Source organism: Pteropus vampyrus, unplaced genomic scaffold, assembly GCF_000151845.1.
Source record: "Pteropus vampyrus isolate Shadow unplaced genomic scaffold, Pvam_2.0 Scaffold366, whole genome shotgun sequence".
NCBI classification, from domain to species: Eukaryota; Metazoa; Chordata; class Mammalia; order Chiroptera; family Pteropodidae; genus Pteropus; species Pteropus vampyrus.
In genome coordinates, this window is record NW_011889147.1 from 1,121,511 (window position 1) to 1,135,719 (window position 14,209).

At 41.5% G+C, this 14,209-nt stretch overlaps 1 protein-coding gene across 1 annotated transcript in view; it reads right to left on the minus strand.

The window, feature by feature from the left end:
* Positions 1–12,612, minus strand: part of SCUBE2 (signal peptide, CUB domain and EGF like domain containing 2) — an 85,420-nt gene extending 72,808 nt beyond the window's left edge. Inside the window, exons 1-2 of the mRNA XM_011379596.2 lie at positions 12,416–12,612; positions 9,083–9,153 (exon numbers count right to left, since the gene is read on the minus strand). Coding sequence (XP_011377898.1) covers positions 9,083–9,153; positions 12,416–12,612 — 268 coding nt within the window. The remainder of the gene's footprint in view (positions 1–9,082; positions 9,154–12,415) is intronic.
* Between the last annotated feature and the right edge of the window lie 1,597 nt (positions 12,613–14,209).

The following is a 14,209-nucleotide window of genomic DNA, read 5'->3' on the forward strand; positions in this document are numbered from 1 at the left end:
AAAAAAACTTGATGTTTACAAAACAAGTAAAATCAAAGAACAAATGATAAACTGCAAAAAACATTTCCATACCCAATCACAGACATAATTTTTCTAATATGTAAAGAGCCACTAGACATCAATAAGTAAAGACAAGTGACCCAATATACAGTGAGCAAAGGACATAAATTAAAAAAAAATATAATGAATCTTAAATATACGAAACAAAAAATCCAAAGCTTGATAACACATTCTCATAGTAAGACTAGAGAAACAGGCATTTAAAACATTAGTGGTGGGAGTGTATATTGACATAAATTCTACAAAAGCAATCTTAAAATACCTATTTAAATTTAAAAATATTTTATTACAGACTGACTCACATATGCAAAATGATACATACCAAGTTATTCATCACAGCATTGTTTGCAGCAGCAAAAGATTACAAACAACTCAAATGGCCATCAATAGGAAGCTAGAAATATAAATTACGTGACATCCATAAAATAGAACATTATGCAGCTGTAAAAAGGAATGAAGAAACTATATGTTCTAATATATAAACATCTCCAAAATATACTTTTAAATAAAAATAATAATGTGTATATTTTGCTACCTTTTGTGTATAAAAGAAAAAAACACAAGAATCTATATTTGTATTTGCTTGTATATGAAGACTTGCTAGAAAAATATATAAGAAATTAAGGTAGATGGAGATCAAGGATGGGAGAAAGGTTTTCAGCGATTATCTTCTAATACAAAGTTTTTAGCTGTTGAACCACATGACTATATTGCCATAGAAGAAGGAGGAGGTAGAGACCTAGGGTAAAGGTGGTTTTTATTAGAATGACCACCTGAGCAACTTAAAATTGAAAGAAATCTAGATCCCAACCATTTTTTTTAAGTTTGGTAATTTTCCATGTGGAGTTTATAGTTCGTTTTCAACCACAGAGTATAACTGAATTTCTCCTGCTGCCTTAGAATTGTTGGCAGCTTATTATGGTGAGTTATTGATCTGGACCAATTTAGGCTAAAGAGGCAATAGATAACATCTTTTAAATTCTTGGGACAACATTGGTAACTATTGCCTAAAGCCTGTGGGAAGAGAATTGGCAATCAAAACACACACACACACACACACACACACACACACACACACACACACACTTTCATCAGTCATTAAAATCATATAAGATTACTGATTAAAGATGTCGCAATCCTTTTAAATCAATTCATAGAGCCCATTAATAAGATAAATTAAAATGTGACATGTGGTTCCTTGCAATTATCTGTTGACCCATTTGGCAATTTTATTACAGGTAACCAACAATGCCCTCTCACTTATTAATAGGTCAGCACATGTCAACTTATCAATTATTTCTTATTTCTGAAATATTGTTCATGGCAGTGTTCAAGGACAAAAGAAAAGGAAAAAGAAAAATAGAGCTTATACAACTTATATCAAAAACTAGGCAGCTTATGTGATAGAAGAGCAGGGACTTTACAATTCTGTAAACATGTTTGTAGAAAAAGTAGCCCTTGCTTCCATCTTGCTACCATGACACCAAAGGGATAATGACAAAGTGTCTACAGTGAACAGGTATTACTCTTACAATTAAGAAAAGAGATTTCAAAAATGTAAACAAGTATAGACTGGGTGTGCAGACAGACATGAATGGTAGCTCTGATCCTGTCACTTACTATCAGTGGAATCTTAGTCATGCTAACCTCCTGGAGTCTGGGCTTCCCCATATGTAACTCAGGGTAATCACACCTGCTTTGTAGGGTTGTAGTGAGTGTTAGATGAGATAATCTTTGTGAAGTGCTGAGCACAGGCTCTGTACAGAGTGGGCACACAGTTAAAGAGATTCTCATCCCCCACCAACCCACTGAAGACAGGACCCATGGAAACCAAGCCATGCCAGTTTCATATTTCCTGAATTCCTCTATTTGGGCTATTCTATGGCTGTGCCAAAGCACACGTCCTTGCCCTGCTTGTGGGGAGAAACCTGGCTATTAAGCCACACCCATGATGTGACTTTAATTAGAAAACTTGGAATTTTGGAAAATAAGCTAGCTTTGTCCAGATCCCAAAAGGGTGTTTCCTTTATTATGCTAGTGAGTTTTCAGTGCAGGAAATTTAAATGGCTCTAAAAGTATATAATAGCAAGAGCTAAGAGCTTACAAAATGATTGAAAGAGCTAGAGGGGTGAGCTCTAGGCTGGGCCTTTAGAAATAATTCTAAACTGTCAGGGAAACCACTACTACTGCACAACCGGGGAAAACGAGAACTCACTGAGTAGCTCTGAATTCAGACACTTGAGCTTGAAATCTTTCACTTATTATCTATGTAACTTTGAACAAGATACTTGACCTCTCAAGAATCAAGATGAGGAAACTGCCATCACAGCAACTACTTCTCAATATCTGGTTAATAGACTTATGGCCACAATATTTCTTATGAGCAAAAACAAATAAACAAAGCAAAAAGCAGTTGGAAAATAGTCTCTGCCTCATTCTAATTTTCAAATCTCAAATGAATACATTTCACTGGCACAATGTAAATCATATCTAGGACCCTAGCTGTAAGGGAGTTTGGAAATGCTGTTTGTGCTGTTTTAATTAGCTTGTCAGGCTACACAGTGCAGAAAGTCATACTAGAAGGAGCTAGAAGTCAGCACTGACTACCAAAAAAAACCCAAAAAACAAAAACAAATCCACCACAGAGTTATTTAGTTCTTGGGAAACTGAGGAAACCTCTGTCAGTGCCTGTTTTTCATGTACGGGGTCCAAGGGTAATCAAGGCTTAGCCCATTGTGCTCATTGGAAAATGCAGTACATATTTTTCAGTTGCCTCCTAAGCATCCATCTCCTCCTTATCTCTTCCTAACAAGGCACAATTTTCATTCTGCATTTAATTCAGGTATCCACCTCTCCCCTAAGCAACCCATGTGCTTTGGAAAACTGACCCTAATTCTATCTTCAGGAATGGGCCCTAATTGGTTCAGATAAATTAGCACATTCCATCTTCTTGGCCATAGCCATTGGTTCAAGGGCTAGTCTCTCCCAAAAGAAATGATTTAAGTTTCACATTCCCTCTCCACACAGGATCCAAATGGTGAGAGTATAATTTGTAATTCATCTTTTTCAGCTGTAGATGTCTTTGCCATTTCTTGTTCTTCCTCTTTGTCTTGCTCTGTGTCTTCTGTTGTGTGATATGTATATCATGAGAGGTTTGCAGGGTGCTCTTGCTAGCACTGTTCTGTTCCTTGGCCTGGGTGGGAGTTATGGAGTTATGCAAGTGTTTTCAGTTTGTAATAATTCATTGAGCGGTCTGCACACTTGTGCATTTTGTTGTTTGTATATTATGTTTTGTTTTTAAAACATACTAGAAAAGTACTGGATGATAAAACTGAGGAAATCTTCCAAAACCAAAAACAAAAGATGAATGAGTGAGTGATAAGATGAGCTATGAAACATACAGTATCTCAACAACAGACATACCAGAAAGAGAAAACGGAGAATAAGAAAGGGAGGAAAACATCCAAGGAGTGGCTTTAGACTTCTCAATAGCAACACTGGAAGCTAGAAGGCATGAAGTAATGCATTTAAAATTGAGAACAGGTATTTCCAAGCTTATAGGAATCTATAAGGACAGAATAACCACCTTTTATATGTACATAATATCTCAAAAAATTTACACCCCATTACTTTCTAGTGGAAGATACGCTCCACTAAAACAAGAGAATAAACTAAGAGGAAGGCATGGGATCCAGGAAAACAGAGTATTCAACACAGAACCTTTATACAAGACATGCCCTGAACCCCAGGATGAGTGGTGAAAGGAGAGCCCAGGAAGACAGTGGGCCCCAGGCAGCTACTAGTCCAGCCTGGAGCAGGTCTGAGGGTCCAAGAGAGGCTTCTTTAAACAGACAAAAAGGTATAGAATTTCTGACGTGAGCAAATATATTAAGAAGAGAGTCTGACCAATGGCCAAAGGCTCAGGGTTAAATTAGCGATTAATGCGAAGAAACGAAACAAACTGCAAAGGAACAGCTCTGAAGGGCCCCTCTACCTCCAGAGCTCCGATGGTGTTAGTCTGGGCTGTGCTCTGGCCTGCAGGCCAACTTCTTGTCCTCAATTCTAATCCCCAACCCCCAATCTTCTTCTCTTCCCACAGGTGTTCATCCCAAGGGCACTCCCTAGTAAACATCCTACATGCTAAAATCCATCACAGAGTTTGCTTTCTGAAAACCCCAACCTACAACACAACTCCAAAAAAAGGAAATTTGTGGAGTAAAGGACAATTCATCATATTTTACTATGCTATACAGCTATCAACAGCATTTACATAATCTAACAATGTAAGCTCTATATATTGTTCGAACCAAAACCACCATATCATTTTATCAAGCAGATAAGAGAATGCGAAGATGTATATGTATCTTGGCAGTGTAGGAGGAAAGTGAGATAAATCCCCAATTTCCATAGCAAGAAATCAAGAAATATTACCTAAGGTGAAAAATCAACAAGCAGAAATTCTAGCCGGTTATTTAAAATGTAGGGTATATACCAAGATAATTAGGTAAAAAGGAGATGAAAGTGGTTGTCTCTGCTCCAGGCAGAGGGAGAGTGGGTAACAGATTGCTATTTTTCAGATTTGACTCTTCAAACTATGAGCATGTCCAATTTTCATAAAAACACAACTAAAACCAAAACATTAAGCCTTGGCTATGTGATCAGGTGGGTCAAGTATGGTATCTTTATACAAGGTACTATGCAGCACTGAAATGGAAAGATGCTCATAATACCATGTTAAGTGGAAAAAGTAGATGTGCACATTAAATGCAAAATGACGTGCATGTTAAATCTCACTTTAAAAAATTAGATATAGAAGTATATATGTGCCTAGAAAAAAATCTGAAGCTGTATACACCAAAATGTTTGGAGTTACTCTCTCCACATGGTGGGATGTGGAGGGATTTCAATTTTCTTCCATTTGTTTATACTTGGAGCCCAGATATCTTGACATCTCTGTACCCCTAACTCTTCCAGGCTCACAGGTTCAACCTTTTTAAGATTTCATTAGAATTGGCTGAAATCTTCCTCCTACACACTGTGCAAATTCCAATGCCCTCCCCCAATCCTGGTGCGAATTTCCAGGTGCTTAATTCTCCCATTTCCTCTTCCTGCTGCTCTCAATTTCCCTGGCATCCAGCTTTCTGCAGCTGTTTCCTTCTCTCTGTCCCCAGTTAACACAGATATGGAGCGCTGTACCCTTTCCTTAATCTCCCTAAAGAATATCTTACTCAAGGGACTGCTGAGGAGGATAGCTCAACATGGCACTGTAAACAGCTTAAAATCACAGCAGCACCCCATTCCTACTTGTGCTGGCTGACTCTGCTTCTGAGAGATTCTCACTGTACATTCTACTTTGACCCCTGCCTCTCACCAGGTGGCTGGGTCCCTCTCTGAATGTCCTCACTTCTTCCCCCTGGCCCCACTCTATGTCCTCTGGGTCCTCACCTGCCACCAAACTGCCAAATTCAAGTCCTTCAGTTTCTTATCCCAAAGATCCTCAAGATCCCTTTTAAGAGTCATCTCCTTCAAGTTGAACAAGCAGCTGGAGCCAGTTCTTCTGTTTGTCTCTCCATTACACTTTACTTGAGGACACTGAGGAACAGGAGGCACACTACCTGGGTGTATGGGTCCCATGGCATTCTCAGACTACAACCTAGCTGTTTCAGTGTACCAGATTAATGCCCACCTTTGGGATTCAGCAATCTTATTCTAAATAAAAAACAATCCAAGAAAATCACCTACTATTGCAAATTTAGTCCATTGAAATCCATTGCAAACAAACCAAGCATCAACTTTAATTCAACTTTCTGATTGCTTTTTGTTACAAAGTTGCACAAATCCATGTGGTCTCATGATGCTAGAGGGTTAAGCTTAGCAAACTGCATAACCAGGTGAGCTACAGTGGTAAGCTGATGTCACACAATTCCAGCTCTCACCAGAGGTGCCTCCAAATGCCAAAACTGAAAGAGAGGCAGAAACATAAAACCCAAAAGCTTTTGAAAGCCTTACAAGATCTTGGCTAAAGGTTTCTTTATTGGAAGGCCTGTACCCAATGTGTTCTGTGTTTTGGTTCCCAGCTGTAATATCCCTGAGAACAGCAACATTTTGGGAAAGTGAAGCATAAAGATTCAAAGAGCTGCCTGGTCTATGACAGCCACAGGGGTAGAGACGGTATTGGCTATCCCCAAGGCCAGAACTTACCAAGGACAGAGCAGAAGATCAGCATTCAAAAGTTTGAACAAAATGGAAAGTAACACATGATCTGGTCCAGTGATGCCCTTGGCCCCTTTCAGGGGTCAGCAATCAAGCTATCAAAACCAGGCTCTCAGCAATTAATCCGGCAGTTCCGAAGTTGCTGCAATTGTCCAGTCTGTGCAGCTCGAGTTAAAGGTCAACCCTATAATAAACCCTTCGGAAGTTGAGATCACTGCAACCCCAGCCTGAGGGCCAGGGCAGAAGCGTTCCGGGCCTGCTCCTCCTCAGAGGAAACAGCAGAGTCAGGAAAAGACAGGAAGGAACCTCAAGTTCCAGGGATTCTCATGTGTCCAGCCCGCCTCACCTCCCTCAGAATTAGTACAAGTGAAGGAAGTTCCCTCAGGTGTGTGTAAGCCTGTGAGCATGGACATACACACCACCCCACACGTTTTAGCTTGGCTAAAAGCACAGGTCTGTGTAGTGAACTGAAATGTAGACTATGTACCCCCAAGGCCTAGGGAACAACTTGACCACTCTTCTTCCCCAACTTACATCCAATCCATCACCGGGTCATGCAGTCTTGCCTGTGAAGCAACACTAGGATCCCTTCCTTTTCTTCTAATTCTACCACCACCCTTGGTGTTTTCTTAAATGCCTAAAACAGTGTCTGGCACATAATTAGGACTCAATAAATATTTGTTGGATAAATGAAAGCAGAGTGAATGAAAATACTCTGTTATTTCAAGTGTCAGGCCAGAAAATTGGGCCAGGCTGACCTACTGGACCACTTATGAACAAGACCTCTATCTCAGCGCACAGTGCAGCGGCAGCCTGGACAGAGTTAAAGGAATATCCGATCAGCGAAGACTCAAGATGGTGCCTAAAACTTTAAGTTGGAGTCAAACCACAAAAAGCATGACCTGGGCCAGAGCGCCTATTTCCTCCAAGATGGGTGCTACAATCATAATTAAAGAAAAACTACCCAAGGCCATCCACATAGAAAGAGCATATGAGTACCTAAGATTACTGACCTAGAACCACCACCACCAAGATATATTCTAGTAAAACCACTCAATTTTAAAGAAAAAAGGAAAAATTCTTTGATGGTCGAGGCAAAAAAGAAAAAAAAAGTGACATAAGAAATAAAAGAAAATGATCATCAGACTTTTTAACAATAATATCTCATACCAGAAATAAATATATTCAAGATATCCAAGGAGAGAAAATATGGGCCAAGGATTTTATATCTAGCAAAACTGACCTTCAAATAAAACAGACCTATATGTTATCAACATGTAAGAACTCTGGGACTAACATTCCTACAGTAATTCCTAAAGAATTTATTAAATAAGCATCAGACAAAATGACTGGAGAGACATCAATATAATGTCTAGTGAGGAGCATTAAATATATAGTCACTTGTAGAAATAACAGTAAATGAGGGCTACAAGGTAGAACATTTAATTTATAATGGGATGGTGGTCATGGAGATGTGCCATTCAAAGCTACTTCAAGGGAATCTGCTGTGGGACCATAACTAATATATTATCTGAGGTTAGAAGACCCACCAGATGGTTATGTTCCATGGGAGGGTCTAGAAGACATACTATCCATCAAAGCATCATAAATATGCTGGTGAGGGGGATACCAACTCCACAGAGACAGTCAGTGATGGCTGTCTCACAGGCCAGGGCTAACATAGAAATCACAGAGCCAGCTCTGAAAGAGCCACAGAAATGATGAGGCTCTGAATAGTTGTCAGTTGGTGGAACTTAACCATCAGATGCCAGGAGGCCACAATTATCTTCAAGCCTTGCAAGGTTGGAAAGGCAGCCAAAGGGGCTTGACCAGCGGGGAGTTGTAAAAATGGTTAATACAACATGATGTCCTTAGAAGCAAAAGAAACAACAAGGGAGCTGCTTAACATCTACAACCAAAAGAAGGCAAGAATAGAGTAGCAGAAGATGGTCACCTTGATAGAAAGTCATAATCTTTTCTTGGTTCCTAGATCTGAACCAATATTTAGATCCAGAACTCACTGACTGAAGATAGGGCCAGTCCCTATGACCCAGTGACAAGTATATACTGTAAATATTCCTCTGGGAATCCAGGAATGACCTATGGAAAGGGGAATGCCCGGGCATTTCAAGGAATATTGGACACAGGGTTGGAGCTGACATTAACACACAAAGACCCAATGTGTCATCATCCTACCACTTCCATTAGAGTGGGGACTTCCAGGGCTAGGTAATAAACACAGTCCTTGCTAAAGCCCAATTCCAGTCCACTGGGTCCACGGATTCATCCAACTGGTCCTTTCCCCAGTCCCCAAACTGAAATTGATATATTTGGCAATTAGAATAATCCCAACATTAAGTCCTGAACTTGGGGATCAGAGCAATCATAATGGAGAAAACTGAGCTGAAGTGTCTGAAATTGCTCCCCGGCCCCACCTAGCCAAGATATTAAATAAAAAACATCAGAACTTATAGGGAAAGAGGCTGGCAGAAATCAATGCCACCATTAAAGACCTAAAGGATGCAGCCATGTGGTTCCTCTTATATCTCCATTTAATTCGCCACTCTGGACACTGGCAAACCAGATAGATCCTGAAGAATGACCACAGGCTACCGTGGTTCAACCAAGTAATTGCCCTAATAGCAACTATTGTGCTGGATGCGCTATCATTGCTAGAGTAGACTAGTTAGGCCTCAGATACATAGTATGTGGCCACTGAGGTGGTCAATATGTTCTTTTCTATTCCAGTGAAACAAGAGGATCAGAAACAGTTCACGATTATGTAGAATAGACAAAAATATTCACTTACCATTCTTCCCCAAAGCTATGTTAACTCTCTTGCCTTCAGTCGTAATATAGTCCATAGAAATCTGGAACCATCTGGACATCCCATAGAACATCACACAGATCCGTTACATCAATTACATCATGGTGACTAAGTGGGAAAAGCAAGAGGTGGCTAGTTTATCAAAGACCTTAGTAAGACACATGTGCTCCAAAAGGTGATAAATCCTAAGAAGACTCAGCAACCTGCTACCTCAGTGAAGTTTTTGGGTACCTAACGGTCATGGGTATGCCAAAATATTCCCTTCAAATTAAAAGACAAATTGATGCCTCTTGTATCCTCTACCACAAAGAAGGAAGCACAGCACCTGAAAGGCCTCTTTGGGTTCTGAAGACCACACCGTCCACACCTAGGAATTCTTCTCTGATGACACAGAAAGTTGCCAGCTTTGAGAGAGGCCTAGAGCAGAAGAGGGCTCTACAAGAGATCCAAGCTGCTAAGCAAATAGTCTATCATTTGGGTCATATGATCCAGCAGACTCTCGTGTTGAAAAGTGTCAGTGGTGGGTAAAGATGTAATACAGAGCTCACTGTAAGCCCCAGTGAAAGAATCACAAAGCGAGACACTGGGATTCTGGAGCAAAGCCATGCGAACTGCAACAGAGAATTACATACCTTTTGAGAAACAGCTCCTCACATATGACTGGGCCTTGGTTTAGATGAAATGCTAGACCATGAACCTCAAGTGCCAGTACATCAAGAACTTCCCATTATGAACTGGGTTCATGTCAGACCTGCCAAGTCATAAAGTCAGGTGCAGGTAGCAGAAGTCCATTATTAAGATGAAAATGGTAACTGAGCTTGGTTTGCTGATGCGTCAGTTTGGTATGTGGGTGGAAGCCAAAAATGGACAGTGGATGCATGACAGTCATGTTCCAGTGCTGCCTTGGAAGACAGCAGGAAGCAAGGGAAAGCCAGGGAAAATCTTCCCAATGAGCAGAGCAGTAAGTGGTCACCTGGTTATGGGAGGAGCGCTATACACAAGAGAATAAATACATTCCTGGGCAGTGGCTGGCTGATGGTCTAGCCTGGCTAGTCGGAGGACTGGAAAGCAAAAGTCTGGAAGATTAGGGACAAGACAGTCTAGGGTAGAGGCATATGGGTGGACATTTTAGGCACAAAGAAGATTTTTTTGTATCACACATTAGCAACAACCAGGGAGCATTCACCACAAAAGAGAACTGAACAACCAAGAAATTAAATGACTCAGGCACTTCATCATTGGCCATCCTGGATAGGCACCTGAATGGAGTTGATCATAGTGGCAGAGATGGAGGCTATACATAGGCCCAGCAGCATGGACATCCACATACCAAAGCTAATCTAGCTATTGCCACTCCTGAATGTCCAATCTGCCAGCAAAAGAGGCCAGTGCTGAGCCCCAGATGTGGCGCTATTCCTTGAGGAGTTCAACCAGCCACTTGGTGGCAAATCAACTATATCAGGCCCCTTCCATCCTGAGAGGGCCAGCAATTCATCCTCACAGGGATAGAGATCTATTCTGGAATTAGGTTTGCCTTTTCTTTCCATGGAACCTCAGCCAGCACCAATCTCCAAAAGCTTAGAGAGTACCTGATCCTCAGGTATGGAACCCCACCCAGTACAGCATCCAGCTAGCATATCCACTTCACAGGGAAGGAAGTTAGGGAATGGGCCCATGATAGTAGGGTCCACTGGGTATATGTACATACACTGCACCATCCAGAAGCTGCCAACCTCAAAGAGCACTGTAATGGCCTACAGAAGGCATAACTGAAGCACTAGCTTCATTAATTTGAGGCAGTAATGTGCAAGGTTAGAGGGTCATCCTTCAGGATCCAGTACATTCGTTAAATCAGGGACTTGTATGTGGTGCTATGTCTGTAAGGAAGAATACATGGGTCCCAGAACCAAGGGTCAGAAGCAGGAGTGGTGACATTTACAATCACTTCCAAAGACCCACTGAGGGACATTGTGCTTCCTGTTCCTTTAGCTCTGGGTTCTGTAGGGTTGGAAGTACTGGTCCCAAAGGGGGAACACTTTTGCCAGGGGACAGAGAATTACATTCTATAGATCTCAGTGCATTGAACTACAAGCTCCAGTTGTCACCAAAATACTTTGGACTCCTTGTGCCTGAGGACCAGCAGACAAGAGTCACCATCTTAGCAGAGATAATTGAACCTAAACAGCAGGAGGTGGCAGGGTTGCTTTTATACATCAGAGATGAGTAAAAGACACGTGAAACCCATTTTCTCACAGAAATAGCTGATTCTAAGTTTAGGACAGAAAATGTACAAGATGAGCCTGGGGCATCTCGAAATACCGGAAAGCAAGCACCAGGGTTATATCAAACAACTCAGGACCAACTTGAAGAGGCTCCCAACAACCAAGATGGAACAATAATAATAATTGCAATAGAATAAAACCTATCAAAATACATTTAAACCCCTGAGTTCATCATATTTTTTAAAAATAGCCACTTTCTGAGGATAAGAGGGGACTTGTGCTGTTCATTATCTTAAGCTGAGAATTAGAATTAGTTAAGAAAAGAATTAAGCACTTATCCCGCCTTTCCTATACAAACTCTACTGAGAAATCAAATAGATGAGGGGCGGCATCTCCTTATGAAATTATTCCATCTAATGAATGAAAACAAAATGATAGATTAGAATATCTCCATGTTGCAACACCTCCCCTCTCCCCGAGTGAATTACTTACAGGACGTAGGCATTGAGCATCAATGGCTACTAACATCAAAAAAAAGTAAACATCACACGTGATGTGCCTCCTGATAAATGAGCACACCACCACCTAGAGTCTCATCAAAGGGTTCAAAGCCAAGGCAAATCAGGTCTCTGGATCTAGCCACTGATTTGCAAGAACGCAAAGGATGAAGGAGCACAGTGAACTGCATCACCAGCATAAAACTAGCAAAATCTAGACTGTGGAAAACTATAGCTCAAATGGTCCAGGTTCTTCAACAGACTACCTGTTTAAGGAAAAGAAAGGGATAGAGTGGACCCTTTAGATAAAAAAACTTAAAAGTTGTATTGTTAAGAAAAAAAGTGAGACTAAAAACTAGAGTGTGTAGGGATGCACACTTGGGTGATAAAACAATAAAGAAACTCAAGTAAATGATCATTACTAAGGTCAAGAAGTTAGAAGGAGGGAAGTAGCTGGGATGTGGATGGGAGATAGGGGAACGGAGGAGTTCTGGGGAGACCGGTAAAGCTCTATTCTTGACCTGAGTGGTGCTCCCCTCCGTCTCAGACTCGTCTCTAGCACTAGACTTCTGTAAGCTTTGCTATCTGGCAGGCACCTTCGCATCGTCATGCCTTTGTGTCCACTCTTCTGACATTCCTCCACCTTAAGCAGAACCATCATGGCCAATACCTCCCCTGGTGTCATACTCCCCCACAGCACTTGCCTGAGGTCTTTGAGGACAGGGGTCTGAATCTCAATCAGGAACCAGGACAAGGTTTGATACAATAGGGTAATCACCACCACCACCACCATTTATCAAACACTTTAGAATAAACCTGACCCTACTGCAGATATATATGTAGAGTTATTTAGTCCTTACAACAACCCTACGACACAGGCACTATTACCAGTCCCATTTTATAGATGAGTAAACTGAGGTTAGGGAAAGTTATGTAGTTCGCTCTAGGTCACAACAGGCAGAGCAAGGATTCAACCTAAGGACTTCGACTTAAGTCTGTGATCTTAACCACTGCTGATGAATTCATTTATTCCACAGACACTTATTGAGTACCTACCATGTGCCAGTTACTACTTAGTGAAAAAAGTGGACCATGTCCCTCCCTCCCTTATAAAACATGTATTTAGAATTAGTAAATAATGAGTATAACAGCTGTAGGAAGGCAAATAAAACACAGTAAGGGGATAAAAAGTAACTGACCTGTTGGTATTTGAGAGTAGTCAGGGTAGAAATGATGACATCTGAGCACAGTAGTCATAAATGGAAAAGCCACAAGCTTGGAATGACACAGTCCTGGTAACTATGAGATAGGTGTAGCCTTGGGCAAATGATTAAACTCTGAGCTTTGCTTTCCTCACCTGTAAACCAGGGATAATCTAAAATTGCCTTGTAGAGTTGTGAGGAAAACGGAGAGGTGTGTGCATGGCACAGCTTAAGGGAATCTCTGGCCTAGGCCCACAACAGACGTGTATACAGTGAGGTCCATCCTGCCTTTCTTACCCAACCAAGAATCCCCCTTCCTGCTCCAGAGGTGCTGCCCACCTCTCCTCCATTTCCAAAATAACCGGACTCCCCAGGTAGACAGCTGGAGCTCAGTCCACTTACACCCCCTGCCGGCAGGATATTGCACTGCGACTGTCCAAGTCTCCAGTCCCTCTCGTCATCTTTTCAAAAAGCCTTATCTTGGCACTTACCACCTGCTAGACACCAGGATGGGAAAGAACAAGGCACTCTCTCTGCCCTCTAGGAGCTCACAGCCTAGGAAGTGGGCCTAACATGAATGTGGACAATGACAATCAGGGGAATAAGTGCCAACCAACAACTAAGAAACTATAAGAGCGCAATGAGAGAATGATTAACTGTGTCCAGCAGAGATTAGGGAAGGCTTTATAGTAGTAAATCGTGGACAATGAAAAAAAGGAAGTGGGCACGAGGGGAGGGATTCCAAGCAGAGGGAACAAATCATGCAAAATCAAGGAAACACAAAAGACATTGACTGGTTTGAGGTGTTCTACCTGACCATGCTACACTTCTAGAGCTGCCAAAGCAGCTTGGTTGAAGAATAAAACCCAAGGAAGCTGGTTTCCAGGACTCTCATAAAGCTCTATTACCTGTTATCTCAGGAAAAGGAAACCCATCTTAAGAAAGAGCTTTATTTCCTGAGGGCAGACAGGACCTCACGTGTCTACACCCGGTCTTCCTTACCGTTCAAGAAATGGCCCATCCTGTGTCAGTCAAGTGACAATCTTTGCAACCTTAGACACGTCTTTTCCCCTGTGTGTCTCAGCCTCCTCCTCTGTAGAGTAGGAAAATAACCCTTGTTTGCATCTCTCTCAAATAACCATTTAAGTTAACAACTATGAAAGCTCCTGGTGCGGCAGCAGGAAGGAC